General features: G+C 35.3%; 1 protein-coding gene across 2 annotated transcripts in view; it reads left to right on the forward strand.

Annotated features, from left to right (window-relative positions):
* The window catches only part of MAP3K1 (mitogen-activated protein kinase kinase kinase 1), a 54,223-nt gene that overhangs the window by 26,908 nt on the left and 11,131 nt on the right, over window positions 1–16,184 (forward strand). For both annotated transcript variants that reach the window (XM_051643106.1, XM_051643107.1), the window contains exons 2-11: window positions 3,629–3,779; window positions 6,252–6,458; window positions 8,081–8,281; window positions 9,176–9,292; window positions 9,836–9,984; window positions 12,421–12,542; window positions 13,250–13,331; window positions 13,463–13,640; window positions 14,390–14,680; window positions 15,133–15,254. In XM_051643106.1, coding sequence (XP_051499066.1) covers window positions 3,629–3,779; window positions 6,252–6,458; window positions 8,081–8,281; window positions 9,176–9,292; window positions 9,836–9,984; window positions 12,421–12,542; window positions 13,250–13,331; window positions 13,463–13,640; window positions 14,390–14,680; window positions 15,133–15,254 — 1,620 coding nt within the window. The remainder of the gene's footprint in view (window positions 1–3,628; window positions 3,780–6,251; window positions 6,459–8,080; window positions 8,282–9,175; window positions 9,293–9,835; window positions 9,985–12,420; window positions 12,543–13,249; window positions 13,332–13,462; window positions 13,641–14,389; window positions 14,681–15,132; window positions 15,255–16,184) is intronic.

Consider the following 16,184-nt stretch of genomic DNA (forward strand, 5'->3'; position numbering starts at 1 on the left):
ATAACACTGCAGCAAATCACTTTTTCCTCCATATGATTGGGTATTTTGTGGGGATATCAGACAGAGCTTCCTCTTTCTTGCTGAATTGACTTTTTCCTGGTTCAAAACTTGCCTCTTTCCTCCTTTCCTGCTGGTCCAGTGTGACTATTGAATAAAGCTGTTTGCCCTAATAAGATAGCAAAGAAGCCAAGACATCTGGTTCTAAACATTGAGAAGCACAGGAAAATTAATTGGACTTAACAATTTGTCTTCTGTATACCATTAGTATGCCCTTAGTAACAAAAATACTTACAGAGAATTAGTATTAAATCACTGAGCTATTCAGAAGTAAATCTTACCTGTGTATTTAACAATAGCTTGCTAAACACATGTATTGCATACCTCGTTTTAAAATATTGAATCACCAATTTGTTAAAAGCAAGTTGTTAATGATCTAAGTATTCAATTACTGTTTCCAAGGCTTCAAAATGAAGACACAGAACAAAGGAGAATGTTTTGCCTTCCCTAGTGCACAAGATAACTGCAGTAGACTATTTCCATGCAGTATATTAATCTTTCTGTATTTAGTTTTATAGCTTATGAAGCAAATAATCCGAAGTGAATAGTGCAAATACTAATGTGTAGAACACTGGGCTTAAGCATTAAATAATAGTAGTCATGGTTAAGATTGCTCAGTACTCCATAATTGCAATTAGGTAAATTTCTTTGGAAATTCTTAAACCAAGAGACAGCTCCTGTATCGTTAAAACTACTAAAAAATAGGATTTAAAAGATCGTTAATGCTGCCTTTTTGGAGGGGCAAGATTTAAAAGTCAAAATTTATCTAGAAAAGACCCTTCATTCATGGAAATCTGAAACATCTAAGAGAAAAATTCTTGCTTCCTCATAAAGCAGAGAGGTGGGCTGCTGAGAAATATCGGATTCACTGGCCTAAGGTAGCATGTTCTGAGTTTTGTTGTTTTTTTCTTTTCCCCTGCTCCTTAGCTTTGTCACTGCTGTTGAAATAAAGTACCACCTGGCAGTCACCGAAGCACATGTTTACCTTGACTCATTAGTAGGTTTTGCTTTATGAAGATCAGAATGCTCTGTGCCCTGCAGGATCAAGTCCTTAATGGAATACACTCTGGAATTTATTTATTTATTTTAAATTTTATGCTGTGGTACAGTGATACAGAGACTGGTAACACAGCCATTGTCGTGTAGGAATACTTCAGCCTGCCTGGAATAGGTGGGGGCAGGGTTTTGGTTTAGATTTCAAGAATTAAAATAAATAAATAATTTAAAAAGGCAAACAAAAACAAAACCTAAACTAAAACAAAAAAAACCCCAAGCAAATAAAAAAAAAACACAAACAAAAGAAAACAAAAAAAATTTAAAACCCTGTAGATTTAGGGCTACAAAATTAGAATGTGCTGCCTTGTGCAGTCACAGGAAAATATTTTTTTCACAGATCCAACACTAAAAGAATATTTAATAAATATTCTTGTCATGCTTGGGATAAAATATGAAGTTTTCTTGAGCACTTCAGAATCTGTTCTGTAAAAATACTTCTGCAAAAAGATAACCATGGTTTATTAAGCAAAAGCTTTCAGACTCAGTTGGTCTTTCCCACCTGCCTGGAGGAAAAGCACAAGAGTTCTTTGTGCTGGCAAGAGTAGATCAGTTTAGCTGTCACATGAGAGGAAGATAGTTGCTTCTGCTTTTTAGAGAACAAGCACAGATTGTGAAGCCTCCACTGTTGTATTACATTGTTCATGAATTCAAGTCCAAGGGCATCTAAAAGACTTTTTTTATATCAGTTGGGAAGTTAATCATGGCTATATGAACAAATGAAATACTGTGTCATTCTTTCACTGCTGGGGTAGCATTTTCTGTCTTGTATACAAAGTATTCATGCAACTGAGATGGTTCATGCCATTGAATAACTAATACATTAAACAGAGTAACTCTGTATTTTTAACTTGCACCTACCTATATTACTTCAGAGCTGTCCTGTTCTTAGGCAAAGATTTTTGTCTTTGAACTGTTTTGTTTTGGTTTGTTTTTTTACTGAGGAAAAAAAATGAAAAGTTCACCCTTTTTACACAGTAGTTTTTCCCATGTTTTAAACTTCTAAGTGCATTCTCTGTTTGGACTCCACTTGCTGCCATAATAAGTTTAGTTTTCATTAATTATTAGTTTTGAAGTTAAGCAAGTATGCATGTTAGCATCTGAAAAAATGTTCATTCTTGTGTGTTTCTATTTATAAGTATTTTTAAGTCTTTAATTGCTGGGCATGGTTCTGAGTATCTAAAATTGTCTGTTAGCAGCAGGTTTTAGATGTTGCTTGAAAGAAAATGTGTTTTGTTTACAATATCCATCTGGTTATTACATTTCAGCACTGAACAGGAAGAGTTATTTCCTGCCTCAGAATACTTTGTTTTCTTTGTCTCTACAACGAGAGAAAAAAACCCAAAACACCAGGACGACTCCTTCTGACCAGCAAAACCTGCTAGTTTTTCTGAGTAGGGATTTGTGGTAAATGAACCTTTGTAATGCACAGTGGATGAAAATAGGAATTGTAATTTTAACATCATCTTATTGCAACGAGTGTTGCAGGGAATGTGTTGTAGGTCATCATACAGTACATAAACGTAGTTTTAACTGCGTAGCTAAATGTTTTAGAAGTTGAAGACTAGATGCGTGAAAGTAACAGTCTTAACTAATTTTATAGCCTTATCTTCCACTTTGAGATGTTATTTTTTAAATAAAATTTTGTTCCAAGAGTTGGCTTAATCAGGCTTACTTATTTTTAATGACAACTGACTTCAAGAAGATGGGTGTGGAGCATGTGCTACTGTTTAAGAATGTGGGTTTCTTGGTGATTTAGCAGATAGCTCAACAGAATCAGGAAATCTTTCAGACTGTTTATATTTAGTTTTGGGTGTCTGGCAGCATTTTTTGCTTTTTTTGTTTTTGCCAGCGATTGCAAGCAAATATTTTGCCATAGGCAAAAAAAAAAAAAGGACAAGTGCAGATGGATTGCACTTCCATTGTACAGATATAAACTTGCTGTGAATTGTGTTATAATATAGCTGACTTGAAGAGCTTTTGAGTCATCCATCTCTGAAGGCCACTAGTCTTACTTTCATGACCTCTGTGTCTAGTTGAAACATACTTACTTTGTATTAGTTTACACATCCTCTTCTTTGAAGAGGACATATTTCTTTATGCTATGGAGGTGGAAAATGTTCCATTAATTTATATACCTTTTGTAAATTGTTTTGAAGTAGAAATTGCAAGCTTTAAATTGCCAGGGAATGCATGAACCGTCACAACACTTGTGAAACCTTTGGAGAATGACATGACATAGGGTAATTTTTGTGTTTCTTTCATGTTTGCCAAGACCTTTTTACTGGGTGTCCAATGTGTGTGCCCTCAAAACAGGTAGGCTGCAAGCGGCAGACTAGCAAATTTGTCCTATCTCATGAAAGACTGGCTGTAATCAGTTGGAAGTAATCTTTTAGCAGCTGTGTTTTAAGTACAGGGAGAATAGGATGGCACAAAGTTTAAAAATGCCATGGCATTGTAGTTTAACTAAAATTACTTTTATTTATTACTATTTTTTTTTTTTTTTCATTTTCTGTAGTCGTGACATGGAGAATAAAGAAACCCTTAGAGGGTTGCAGAAGATGGATGACCGCCCAGAAGAGCGCATGATCAGGGAGAAACTCAAAGCAACATGTATGCCAGCCTGGAAGCATGAATGGCTGGAAAGAAGAAGCAGGAGAGGCCCTGTGGTAAGTGGCACTGATGGAAAAGCAATATCTGTAACAGCTGTTACAGACAAAATCCTTTAAATTTCTTTCTGTTAGAAACCTCTTTTTCTTAGCAATTTGCATGCTCCTAAGTATGGTCTCCATTTGCTGTGAGCTGTTTAACAGGAAACTGTGGCTGACATTCTGAAACATATGCATTCATTTGAGTTTTTTCTTTTTAAGAAAAGGCATATGGCTGTGCTGCAGATTTGTCTAATATAAAGTAATGCAATGACAACAGTGCCCTCTAATGTCAACAACAAAAGTAGCTCCTGTTCATTAGGTTAAAACTTTTGAGTGCTAAACTGTACTGTAGTGCTTTATACTTCTGTGATTCTTAGGGGTTTAATGACATCACTTTTCCTTGTTTTGATGTGTTAAAAGTTTTCCATGTTTTGTAATGGAAGTGTATGGAATTTTTGCTAGATAAAAAACCCCAAACAAACAGCAATCTTAATAGAACCAGAAAAAAAGCTGAATAACTCCTTCACAAAGTCTCAACTCCACTAAATTTTGGATACTATAGCATTCTGTTAGTCTTTTGGGTAATGCTTTTGTGTAAATGGTTCAGAGGCAGTTTTAAGAAACTGGAGGCAGATCAAACCTGAAACTTTCAAAGTGTAGTTACAATGTTATTCGGCATAATGCTGGTTAATTAATAGCCATTAGTTACCTGTAAGTGTAGTTTCATTTGTCAAGGTGACTGCAATGTGTAACTAGATGGGAGGGCTAATTTAATGGTAAGGTCTTCTGATGCAGTAAAAAAGTATTTGAGGACAGCTTTTCTAGAGCAGAAATAAGAGGGTTCTTATGATAACTTTCTGTCATGAGAAAGAATGTTGAAAATACAAGAACACCAAAAAAGCAGTACCTCAAAGGTTGAAAAAACCACAAAATGGGTCTGTCTTTAAAAAAATTGAAGTGCCTGTTGGTCACTGCATAGGTTGAAATTGTTTACCTGCTCAGCCCACTCTTCCTGATGTTTCTAAGCTTTTTAACACAGCTTCCTATGCTCCAGCTTCACAACTACTGCCATTTTACATTTTAAATGTTTTTCAAGTGCTAGAAGCTGGTAATCCTTAGGCATACAAATTTGCATTCTGACCTACCAGGAAAGAAAAAACATTACAGTAATGGGTAGGAAAAAAAAGGTTGTGCTGCTTTTTATAACTCTCCTTTATCCTCTTCACTTTCATGTCAGCAGAATGTGTATTTGAAAGCTATAATAAGCACAGGTTTCTGAAAAGTTTAGGTTTGCAGGACATGAAATATAATGACTTTGTAAAATAAAATCAACCATGCTTGGATCAAAGCTGTAAATGCTCATTTTTCTACTCTTAGGCAATGCCTAAGTGCTAGACCACAACCTTCTCATTGTCCTCCTCTCCCTGTAGCCTGCTGAAACTGAAATGTGTATCTGGGTACCGGAATAGCTTTAGCAGGATGAGTTAAATGCTTCAGTTTAAAATAGCATTTGACCTTGTGGATACAGTCCAGATGATTAGGTAGAAAGGCACTGAGTGGATATTTCTTCTTCCCCATACTTTTCCATTTATTGCCTAAATTAGACACCTCTGGAACTTCCTGTGAGAGGTTTGCTTTGCTAATCCAAAGTGTTAATTGGAGCTTCCTTCCAGCTTTGAGAAAAGCCTCTAAGACATGAAAAAATGTGGACCTAAAACTGAATCTGCCCACTGTGACTGCTTTTAAATTAATTTCCAGAGGCCTTACTCTTCTCATGCATTATGTAGGTTTGAGAGGCAGGCAGCTGGATGTTGTCTTGAAATACTCCATGCCTCAATATCAAAATTCAGTGTTCATGCAACAAAGCACATGTACAGCACTATGCACAGTGATTAGATTAGATACCAGATGTGGTGTAGCTGTTCTACTTGCATGTCAGGCAGAAAACCCAGGTGTGGTTCTTGCAGGGTGCAGCACACCTTAATTTTGCTGCCTTGCTTCCAAGTTTAAAGTAATTTTTACTTTGCAACAAGTGCTGTCTGTGCTGTGGAAATAGCAACCATACTATTTCTCAACTGATTCTTACTGTATACGACAAATTGATCCAATATTATAACTCTTAATAAGCAGACAATGCCTATAGAAAAAAATTGGATTCTACTATCCAGTTGGGGAAAATTCTGTCCTTTGAGATATTGTGAATGATAATTACAGAATTGCTTCAAGAATCAAATTACTTGCTGCCACAACTAACTTAAGTGGTACAACTGGACAGGAAAGAAATGGATTCTCACTCTTGTGTTGCCTGTAGATTAACAAGAGAACCCCTGTTAGATGTTAATACCAGAACCTAGGGAATATGCAAACTTTGGATGTATGAATAATGGCTTAATTATATAATGCTAGCAAAACAAGTTTTTTATTGATTTGGTTTTTGCTAGTGTAAAGTTATCAGTTTGTAATTCTAACACATAGTTTATTTCCTTCAAGGTGGTGAAACCTATCCCCGGGAAAGGAGATGGATCAGAAATGAACAAACTCTCTGTAGAACCTCAGAGTGAAGGACAAAGCACTGCTTCTTCCCCTACACAGAAAGGAAGACGTAGTCCTTCTCCTAGTAGCTCCTCTTCATCATCTTCCAGGACTGTTAAATCTGAATCACCAGGTGTTAGAAGAAAAAGGGTATCTCCAGTGCCTGTAAGTTGCAAACTGCGATATAATTTTTTTATTTGGCTATATTCTGCAATCTTTTGCATATAGAGACAATCCTCCCTGTGTAGTGCAAGATGCTGATACAAGGGGGTTATGACAGGGCACCACTTGAGTGAGATATACAGAATATATCTCATATTATGTTTCTCATATGTGGAATTTTATTCTCTACTCTTTGATGTATATTTTCTTTTTAATTCAGTCCTGCTTCCAATTTTTATTTCTAGGAAATAAATGAAGGAATATAGATATGCATTCATGAAGACATGTATGTTTTCTTAGCTAGATTTGCACAAAGAGGTGCTAGTAGTTTGATTTTTTCCTGTAGCTCTGTATGTCATTTCTCTAGGCAGGTGTATTCCATTGGAGACAGGATTGTTGACTGGATTAAGATTCCTTCAGAGTGTTACTGGTATACTACTTGAGATCTCTATTCCATGTTAGAATACTAAAACCTCTATCATTAGAAAAGATCTGGAGTAGAAAATTTTCAGCAATAGTAACTTGCTTCATCAAATAAGATGAAGAGTGTAGTGTTTTGCGCCATAGTATCTAATGGGTTTCCTTATTATAAAAGTGCCCATCCACAGTTAAGCTTCAGTTGACAACTTCACAATGCCATCAGAATAAGAATAAAATCTAATTGCTTTTATTTTCCTATTGCTCTAATAAAGTTGCCAGAATACATTAAAATATGTACTGCCATTCCTCTAATCTAGGGACGAATATCACAGCTTACAGCAGTTCAGCTGAGCTCCTTTCCTCTTGACAAGAGAAACTGAAAGGTTAAAAAAGTTCCACAAACCAAAATCACAACTGCCCACCAAGCTGTCTAATTTAGCCTTTGATCCACTTTTACTTATTTGTTTTTCTTTGTTTTTTATAAACCTTTCACATGAAAAGCCTTAAAAGTTCAGGCAATCTTTTTAATGGACTGTGAGTCAATTACAACCTGAACCATAACATTCAAAGTGGATATAAATCAATGAAGAACATTTGAAATTCGACAGAGCAATTAATGCCTCTCAAAATGTTAGAAATGTAAATTTACCAGAAGATAATTTTAATAAAAGGCTTGGGTGATTGTATTTTTTTATTATGGGGGGGGGGAAGGAACAAAAAAAAATAATCCTGAGCTGAAACTTGCTTTAATTGTGCAAAGGAGAGGAAGCTGTGTCCTTTTTCCTTTCCCTTGGAATTTCTTAAACTTTTGTTCTTCATTGACTGTATATTCTCTTTTGTAAACTGTAGTCACAGAGTTTCTTTATGACATATGTTAGTGTTATCACGTTACATAATAATTTCCTCTGTTGAGTCACAACTCTGATTATCTTCTGATTGAGTTATACATGCTAATTCAGTACTAATATGTTAAGGGGACCAATAAAGACTTGAAAATAGAAGCAATTTAAAAGACTCCTTTTTTTTCTTGTGCCAGACAAAATTTCAGTTACAGAGTTCAAGTCATACAGTTTAAGCAGGTTGTAGTAGTTTCAGGGACTGTCTTATTCCATGTTACTTGGAAGCGTGAAAAAACAAACCCAAAGCCAACAGCTAAATAAACTTACTGTTGTCCTGATATGCTTGTGATGGAACCTCTTCTGCAGTTTCAGAGTGGACGAATAACACCACCTCGACGAGCCCCATCTCCAGATGGTTTCTCTCCATACAGCCCTGAGGAAACAAATCGTCGTGTCAACAAAGTTATGCGAGCCAGGCTGTACTTGCTGCAGCAGATAGGACCCAATTCTTTCTTAATTGGAGGGGACAGTCCTGATAATAAATACAGAGTTTTTATTGGGCCTCAGGTATAGAACTTTTTACTGTTGTCTGTAGCTTTTATTAATTTATAGTTGATTTTAGAAAACAGTTGAGAACCAAATTAGATCAAGTTGGTCCATGATAATGATTCTACAAAGTAATGTCCATGCTCACGTAATATTATGATCAGCTTGTATTTTGTCAAATATGTAGCAAGTACATAAGTTTTGTCTAAGGCTTCTCTTAAAGAAAAAAAAAAAAAGACTCAAGTAACTGCTATTGTCTTGTCTAGTTCTCATCCCTAGAAGTGGTGTTGAATTATGTATCTTAAGTATTTTTGGCTAAAAGTTTGGCCAGTTCATTTTCCTAGTTTGTCATTCTGAAACACTATTTCTTCTATTCGTGGGGTGTGTGTATATATATATGTGTATATATATATGACAAGCAAATTTATATAATTCCTTTATTGTGTGATAATTTCATTAGTATCCATAGCGAGGTCCTTTTAATAGACTTTCATAGTACTGGTGTGATGCTGCATTGGAGAACATCTAGGGTTTAGAGTAAACAGAAGAGTCTCCAGTTTGGTTGCTGTCATGTTATGGGTATACAGTGACTATATAGTATGCAGCGTAGCAACAGCTTCAGTTGATTTTTAAAAAGTAAAAAATGAGGTGGATAAAGTCAATTGCAAATTGATGTAATGGTTGTCTGGTTTTCCATCTATGGTCCTGAATAATATTTTGGTAATTTGTATGCTTTGTAAGGCCATGTAAGATACTTATGCCTGTACAAGAAATGTTTTGCATGAGTGACTTTTTTTTTCTTTTTCAGAGGAAGGGTGAGATATATTTTCTATGATGCACTTAAATGTAGAAACATTACCTAGGTAATTGTCAATTCAGTACAGCCTTAGCATATACTTTTTTGGTTTTTTGCAGACTTGTAGCTGTGGCCGTGGAACGTTTTGTATTCATCTGCTGTTTGTTATGCTGCGGGTGTTCCAGCTTGAACCATCAGATCCCATGCTCTGGAGAAAGACACTGAAGAACTTTGAGGTAATCAAGTTCTAACAGATTTAATGGCAAATCTGAAATACACTCCAGGTAAAAGTCTTTAGGATATTATCTTAAAAATGCTGAAAATACTTGCTTTTCAAAACAACAAGAGCATATATTTTTTAATCTGTAATTCAGTTTTAAAAGCTCTGTAAATAGTAAAAAAAAACCAACAAAAACTGTGGATAAAAGACAATAGTAGAGAGCTGTAGTTTAGTGAATTATTAAAATGCTGGACCATCTACTCAGATTCATATATGTCTCACTGATTAGCTGAAAGGTATACAGTATGAAGGACCCTCAGAAGTATTTGTGTGTGTGCTTATAGCTGTTATTTGTTTTCAATGAGCAAGTGCTTTTCTTGTAAAATGTTTTTTGTGATCTGTTTACTAGTAAGACTTCTGAAATTGCTGCTGCTGCTAATGCATTATTGTGAAGGTGTATAGATCTTTTTTAGCAGTAGCTAAGCTTCAGTAATACTACTTTTCACTGAAAGCTACTCATAGCATAAATACGACTGTTGCTATCTTTTTCTGATGTTAGGTTGAGAGTTTGTTCCAGAAATATCACAGTAGGCGTAGCTCGAGGATCAAAGCTCCATCTCGTAACACCATCCAGAAGTTTGTCTCACGCATGTCAAATTCTCATACATTGTCATCATCTAGCACTTCTACATCTAGTTCAGAAAACAGGTTAGTATTTTTCTAAAGGAATTAATAGCTTTAATGTGTAGTTCTCTTCTAATTTTGAATGTTTAGAATCACCTACATTCTTTTTGTTCAAAGCTGCTTTCATTTCAAGCCACATTAAGTCTCTGTATTTGCAAACAATCGTGTTGAGCACAGTTACTGTGGTACCAAATGGACATATTTGGTTTATATCTTCTGTTTGAAAAATGTTATGTGGGGTTGTGAAAACTAATTTTTTTTTTTTACCCTTTATGAGTTTTAGAAATAAACTTTTTAAAATGGAAGTCCAAGACAAAAGTATGTTTTCACTTTTGAAAGCTATTTGTGTGCATTTGTTCAAATAGAGCATTTGTGCAAATGTTGACAAGTGCAAAACATGGCTTTTCTTTTTCTCTTGCCTCGCTTTGGAGAAATGCTTGTGCCTATAACAATATACTGAAAAAATTGTGGGTAAATTTGTAAACATATATTAAATATATATATAAACATAAGCAATAATATATTTTAAAACACTTAATGTAAAATGGATTATTAAATTATTTTAAACTAACTATTAAACTGTAACTATTTTTATCATTTATACAATATTAAATAATGCCTTATTTTAAGTGATGTTTCTTTCTTTGGGGCTTTTTCCTCTGGCTTATACTACTTGAGTCCTTTTGCATGCTCTTTTTTCCTTGACTTTGAAAAGGTACCGGTTAATTTTTTAAACAAAGTGATTTGAGCATGTGTTAGTGAGTGAACCGGACAGGTCAAGCCCCAGAAGGCAGGATTCTTTTGTGTAAAGTTAAACATAATTTAAGGAGTACCTTGATACCCCATCCCTGGAGGTGTTCAAGGCCAGGTTGGATGGGGCTTGAAGCAATCTGGTCTAGTGGGAGGTATCTCAGCCCATGCAGGGAAGTTGAAACTAGATGATCTTAAAGGTCACTTCCAACCCAAACCAGTCTTTGATTCTGTGGATATATTCAGACAGATTTACAATTCTGATGTATAAGTTACTACCTTAAGTTCCATAATCCTGTACTTATTTTTCAAAATTGCCAAATTGTATCACTGTAAATAAATTACATCAAGAAAAGAGTTAATTACAAAATCTACTCTGGAACTACATATCTGGCAAGGCAGTTCCTTTAATGTAGATACCTTCTGTAGGAAAATACTGTTTTTTTCATAGAATTGGCTTTACCTTATGGTGAACTCTGCTGCATTAGTTCTCATTTTTTACAGAATGAAAGATTTTTCAGTTGTTTGCTGGCACACCTTATGGTTAGTTCCTGCTGTTGCTGGTTCAATGAGATAAGTTGCTCTTTTGTGCAAGTCTAATCTTGCCTGGAATACAAGTATTGGAGAACACTGAGCATATTACACATTTGAGATAAAAGTTCTGATAATCACTGTGACAGCAGTTATTTTTTGTTTAGTACTTATTCTTCAAAAATAAGTTTTAAATTAATACTTATGTTTCTGTACATGTTGTGGAAATTAATTTTTCACTGTAAGCTTATTATTGTGGATTTTTAAAAAATCAACCAATTGCAAGGAAACAGAAGGTAATATGCATGTATAGGAATAATAAATATACTAGTTACTATTACTTTTTAAATATATGGTTGGTGAGCAAATACTGGATTCTTGCAAACTTTTAGACACATGCTAGCTGTAACTTAAATTTTCACTATGAATAGTAAGAGTTTTGCACATTTAAACAGTATTGCGGAAGATAAAAATGTGTGGTTTTCACTACATGTTGTTTAAGTTCATAATAATTTTTCTGGTGAAATCGCATCATATCCATTTAAAAATTAAGATGAAGGTAAATAAAATGGAAGAAATGTAAAACAGAAAAATATTTCTTAAAAAAAACTTTATGTGACATATATGTTAATGTTCATGTGAATCTGTTGCATCTGTTTGTTAGTGGCTGTTACCTTCTGTTAATTTTTAAGTTTTACATGTATTCTTCAAAAGCAGTTTCTTGTAGTGAATTAAGAACTGCTTTGTTATTCAAATTTGGAAAGGAGTATGATGGAAAAAAAATCGGGTAGCTTTTAGAATTTAAACATTCCTTTGTTTTTTTCAAAACCAAAGCATAAGTAAACAAAGCAAAGGTTGGTTTCTTTAAAAAAGACTTAGAGGAAAAAAAAAAAAAGTGCTCAAGGCTGGGCCTTTCAATCTCTAATTGGTATTTGACCTAGTTTGAAAAGATGTCATGCATTTTGTGACTTTCCCCACTTCAACAAAGTGCTATCTGTTCTCAGCGCTTCTAAACGTGGTTGTTTACATATTCAGACCGAGGTTTAGGAGAACAATCCATGAACAGCCCATACTTATTCAGAAGTGACTTTTCCAAACTGGAAGTTAATCTTTTTTCACTGTTAAACCTGTTCTGTGTTTCTGATGTGCCACTTTACAATCACAAATGTCTGTTTTTAGTATGAAGGATGAAGAAGAACAGATGTGCCCCATTTGTTTGTTAGGCATGCTGGATGAAGAGAGCCTAACTGTGTGTGAAGATGGCTGCAGGAACAAATTACACCACCACTGCATGTCAATATGTACGTTGTCATCTTTGTCTTGTTAAGTTCTGGTGCCTAAATATTATAACTCAGTGTGTTTTCATTGGTTTTTTTTGTTTATTTTGGAAGTAAAAAAAGCAGAAACCTGCTCTTAAGTAACGACTGCTAGTTCTTTGTGACAGTTTGGTGTCATTTGGGTAGTATTGATACACCTTATTTTATCAGTTATCCACAAATGAATTTTGTAATTTGATGCTTTGAGAAAGAAATTGACTGCAGGGCTGGAGATGTGAGCCCCTTTTACTTGCTTGAAAAAATTATGTCCATTTAGAGCAAGGTTAGGAACAGAATTTAAGCCCACTGTGACTGGTCATTAGAATGTATGAAAGTCACCTACTGTTAGCTAGAATTATGTAGAGGATTTTTGAGCATGAAATCTATAAATAGTTACAGTTTGCTCTAAAAAATAAAATTTCATTTCCTATATTTTGTGCAAGTATTGCCTATGTTTTAAGATACAAAGGACCTGCATTTCAGTTAACTTGTAATATTAATTGCAGAGCTAAACTGAAGCATTTCTGCATGCAAAAAATGTTTAAATGCCTGTATTTATTAAGTTGCTGCAGATAGCTCAGTTCAGAAGCATTTATCCTTGAGCTGACATTCTTTAGTAAAACTTAGCAGTAGCAACGCTATCTTCTGGTTTTATATGTAATAAAACTGAAGTACCTATTTCTGTGTTCCAGGGGCAGAGGAATGCAGAAGAAACAGAGAGCCACTTATCTGTCCGCTTTGTAGGTCTAAATGGAGATCTCATGATTTCTATAGGTAAGGATTCAGTCTGTGTATAACAAGGTATCTTTTTCTGGATCCTTAGTTGATGTTCCTGAATACACTGAAGTATTTACCTCAATAAATGTTTAATTTGTTAAACCACGGTTTTTGCTGTTAATCTGTAGTCATGAATTGCCCAGCCCCGTGGATGCTTCTGTTCTCCGTGTGGTTCAGCAACAAACTCAGCAGCAATCTACTACTGGATCACAGAGAAGAACCCAGGACAGTAATTTTAACCTTACTCATTACGGGGTCCAGCAGATCCCTTCTGCCTATAAAGATTTAGCTGAGCCATGGATTCAGGTAATTATACTTTATAAATGAAGCTTTAAATGTAAAAACTGATTTTGAACTCTTCTGCTAGATCAACAATTCATGGTTGATTATTACTAGAAAGAAGTCTATTTAACTTGCATTAGAAGAGGTTTTCCAGTCTTGTTTTAAATGGGATTTCAGTTTTGGGCTTCATTTCAGGCCTTGTATTAAAGGTCCATGTAAGAAAATGTAGTATTCTTAACTCTTGTTTTGGTTGTCCAAGTGTCACATAAATACAACGCTGGCACTTACTGGTACCTAAATCATGTTGCAGGACCAAATTACCTAAATAACCTCTAGAGGCTAGAGGTGGGTTCAACTGAGCAAGGGTCACACACTTAAAAGTGGGAGAACTTATATTACCTATATTTCTGCTGTAATTTTTGTCTGGTATAGCTGGACATTTGTTTCAGGGATGTTTATATCAGTGTCTAGGAACAAACTCCATATTGAATAATTAAAATTCAAAGCAAATTAAACCACCCATATAATCGACCTCCCACTTCTCTTAACAGAGTTTTTTGAGAACTGATGACTCAGCATTTCTGGTGTTTCACTTCTCTCACAGATGCTTTTTCTAAGACTTTGTACCTTTTGACACATTTTTGCTCTCAGACTTCTTAAGGTGATTTTTCAACAGAAGCATCTCTCTGCTCTTTTTTATTGCTCTTCTTAGGTCCTTAAGTTACAGTATTATTCCATTTAAATCGTGTGACATTGTTTTTTTTCCTTGGCAGGTGTTTGGAATGGAGTTAGTTGGCTGCTTGTTTTCTCGAAACTGGAATATACGAGAGATGGCACTTAGACGACTTTCCCATGATGTTAGTGGTGCTCTATTACTGGCTAATGGAGAAAGCACTGGAAACTCTGGAAGTAGCAATGGAAACAACACAAGTGCTGGAGCTCTTGGAGCAGCCAGTGGGTCATCTCAGACCAATATCTCAGGAGATGTAGTGGTGGAATCATGCTGCAGTGTACTGTCCATGGTCTGTGCCGACCCTGTCTACAAAGTGTATGTTGCTGCTTTAGTAAGTAGTTGTTTACTCATTGTATTCTAGTAATTTTGAAGTTACTTAATTTTTTGAGAGGGGAGGGAAAAGAAGGAGGTGCATAAGGTCAGGAATCCTAGTAACTGTTGCTGAGCATCACTGGTGGCTATACTTTTAACCATTGTCTGAAAGAGAGAGGTTAGTGGTTACAAAGCACTTACCAAGAGTGAAACAACATGACTCCACTGGCCACATGTAAATAAATGCTTACTGTAGTGCTAAGTGTCAATAGTACTTGTATGACTGAGTTCTTTCCAACCTCAGAGAATACACGACTATTTCTGACAGTGATTATGTAGTAAGCTACTTGTCCTTTGAACATTTCATTGATATTTTGAATGCAACTTATATAAAACTATGTAGAATTCTTAAAAAAAAAAAAAAATTGTATAATTTGATTTTCTGTGTCTTGCTTTTTTCCTTTCTCTTAGAAAACTTTAAGAGCCATGCTGGTGTATACTCCCTGTCATACTTTGGCAGAGAGAACTAAACTACAGCGACTTCTCAAGCCAGTTGTAGAGACAATTTTAGTTAAGTGTGCAGATGCCAACAGGTAAGGTGTCTCATTAACTTAAAATTCATTTTGTATTGTTACTGAAATATTTTGAAGCTTCATTTGTTGCTATTTATGTGGATTCCAGGGGATCGTTTATAGTTGGTGAGAAAATTAAATGTGTGGATCATAAGTATAATTGTTTTTGCAGAAGTCGAATTGCTACCAACAAACTTCTGGCTTGAAGTATGCAGATTTTGGAGGCACCTGAGTGTATTTTTCCAACACTTAGAGATTTTAAATGATACTTCACTTTTATAAGGCCTACTTTCTCCCTTAAAATAAAGGACGATGTTAGGTGCAGTCATCGACCATCCCCTCCATCTCAGCTGACATTGTTTTGGTCTAATTATCATGACTCACCTTTAAGCAGTCAAAGCACCTGTCAGCAAGTACCAATCATTATGTTTCCTACTTCAACAGAAGTTGTTGCAGGTCTGCCATGAAGTGTTAACGTAACACTTGTATGTTTTATTTCACAATGCAATGTTCAGAGGTGGCTATTCCGAGTTAATGGCATTTCTGGCTTGAGCAGGTCTTGTCTTCATCTCTCAATCTCTACTCTGTTCTGCCAGACCAACTGTTTCTTCACCTGCACTGTACACTAGATGCAGAAGTCCACCAGCTTGTTTTTTCTCTGTTTAGGTTTAGTTCCTACGCAGCATTTCTGCTGGAGCTAGAAATGCTTCAGCAATAGTCTACCAGTAGAATATGTAAAGTTAAAGGAAGAAGTGAAATAGAATTGTTAATTGTGTTTCTGGGTTCCTGCATTTGGCCTGGTTTTGCAAGAGGATGAGGTCCTATTCAGGTTTTTTGTTTATTAGTGATAAGCATTACATTTCTGGAAGTACCCTTGTAGAAAATGTCACGGCTATTGGTAGCTCACAGGTGATTATAGAAATGTATTAGATAAAATGATGTGATATAATT

The sequence above is a fragment of the Apus apus genome, chromosome Z (genome assembly GCF_020740795.1).
Source record: "Apus apus isolate bApuApu2 chromosome Z, bApuApu2.pri.cur, whole genome shotgun sequence".
Classification (NCBI taxonomy): domain Eukaryota; kingdom Metazoa; phylum Chordata; class Aves; order Apodiformes; family Apodidae; genus Apus; species Apus apus.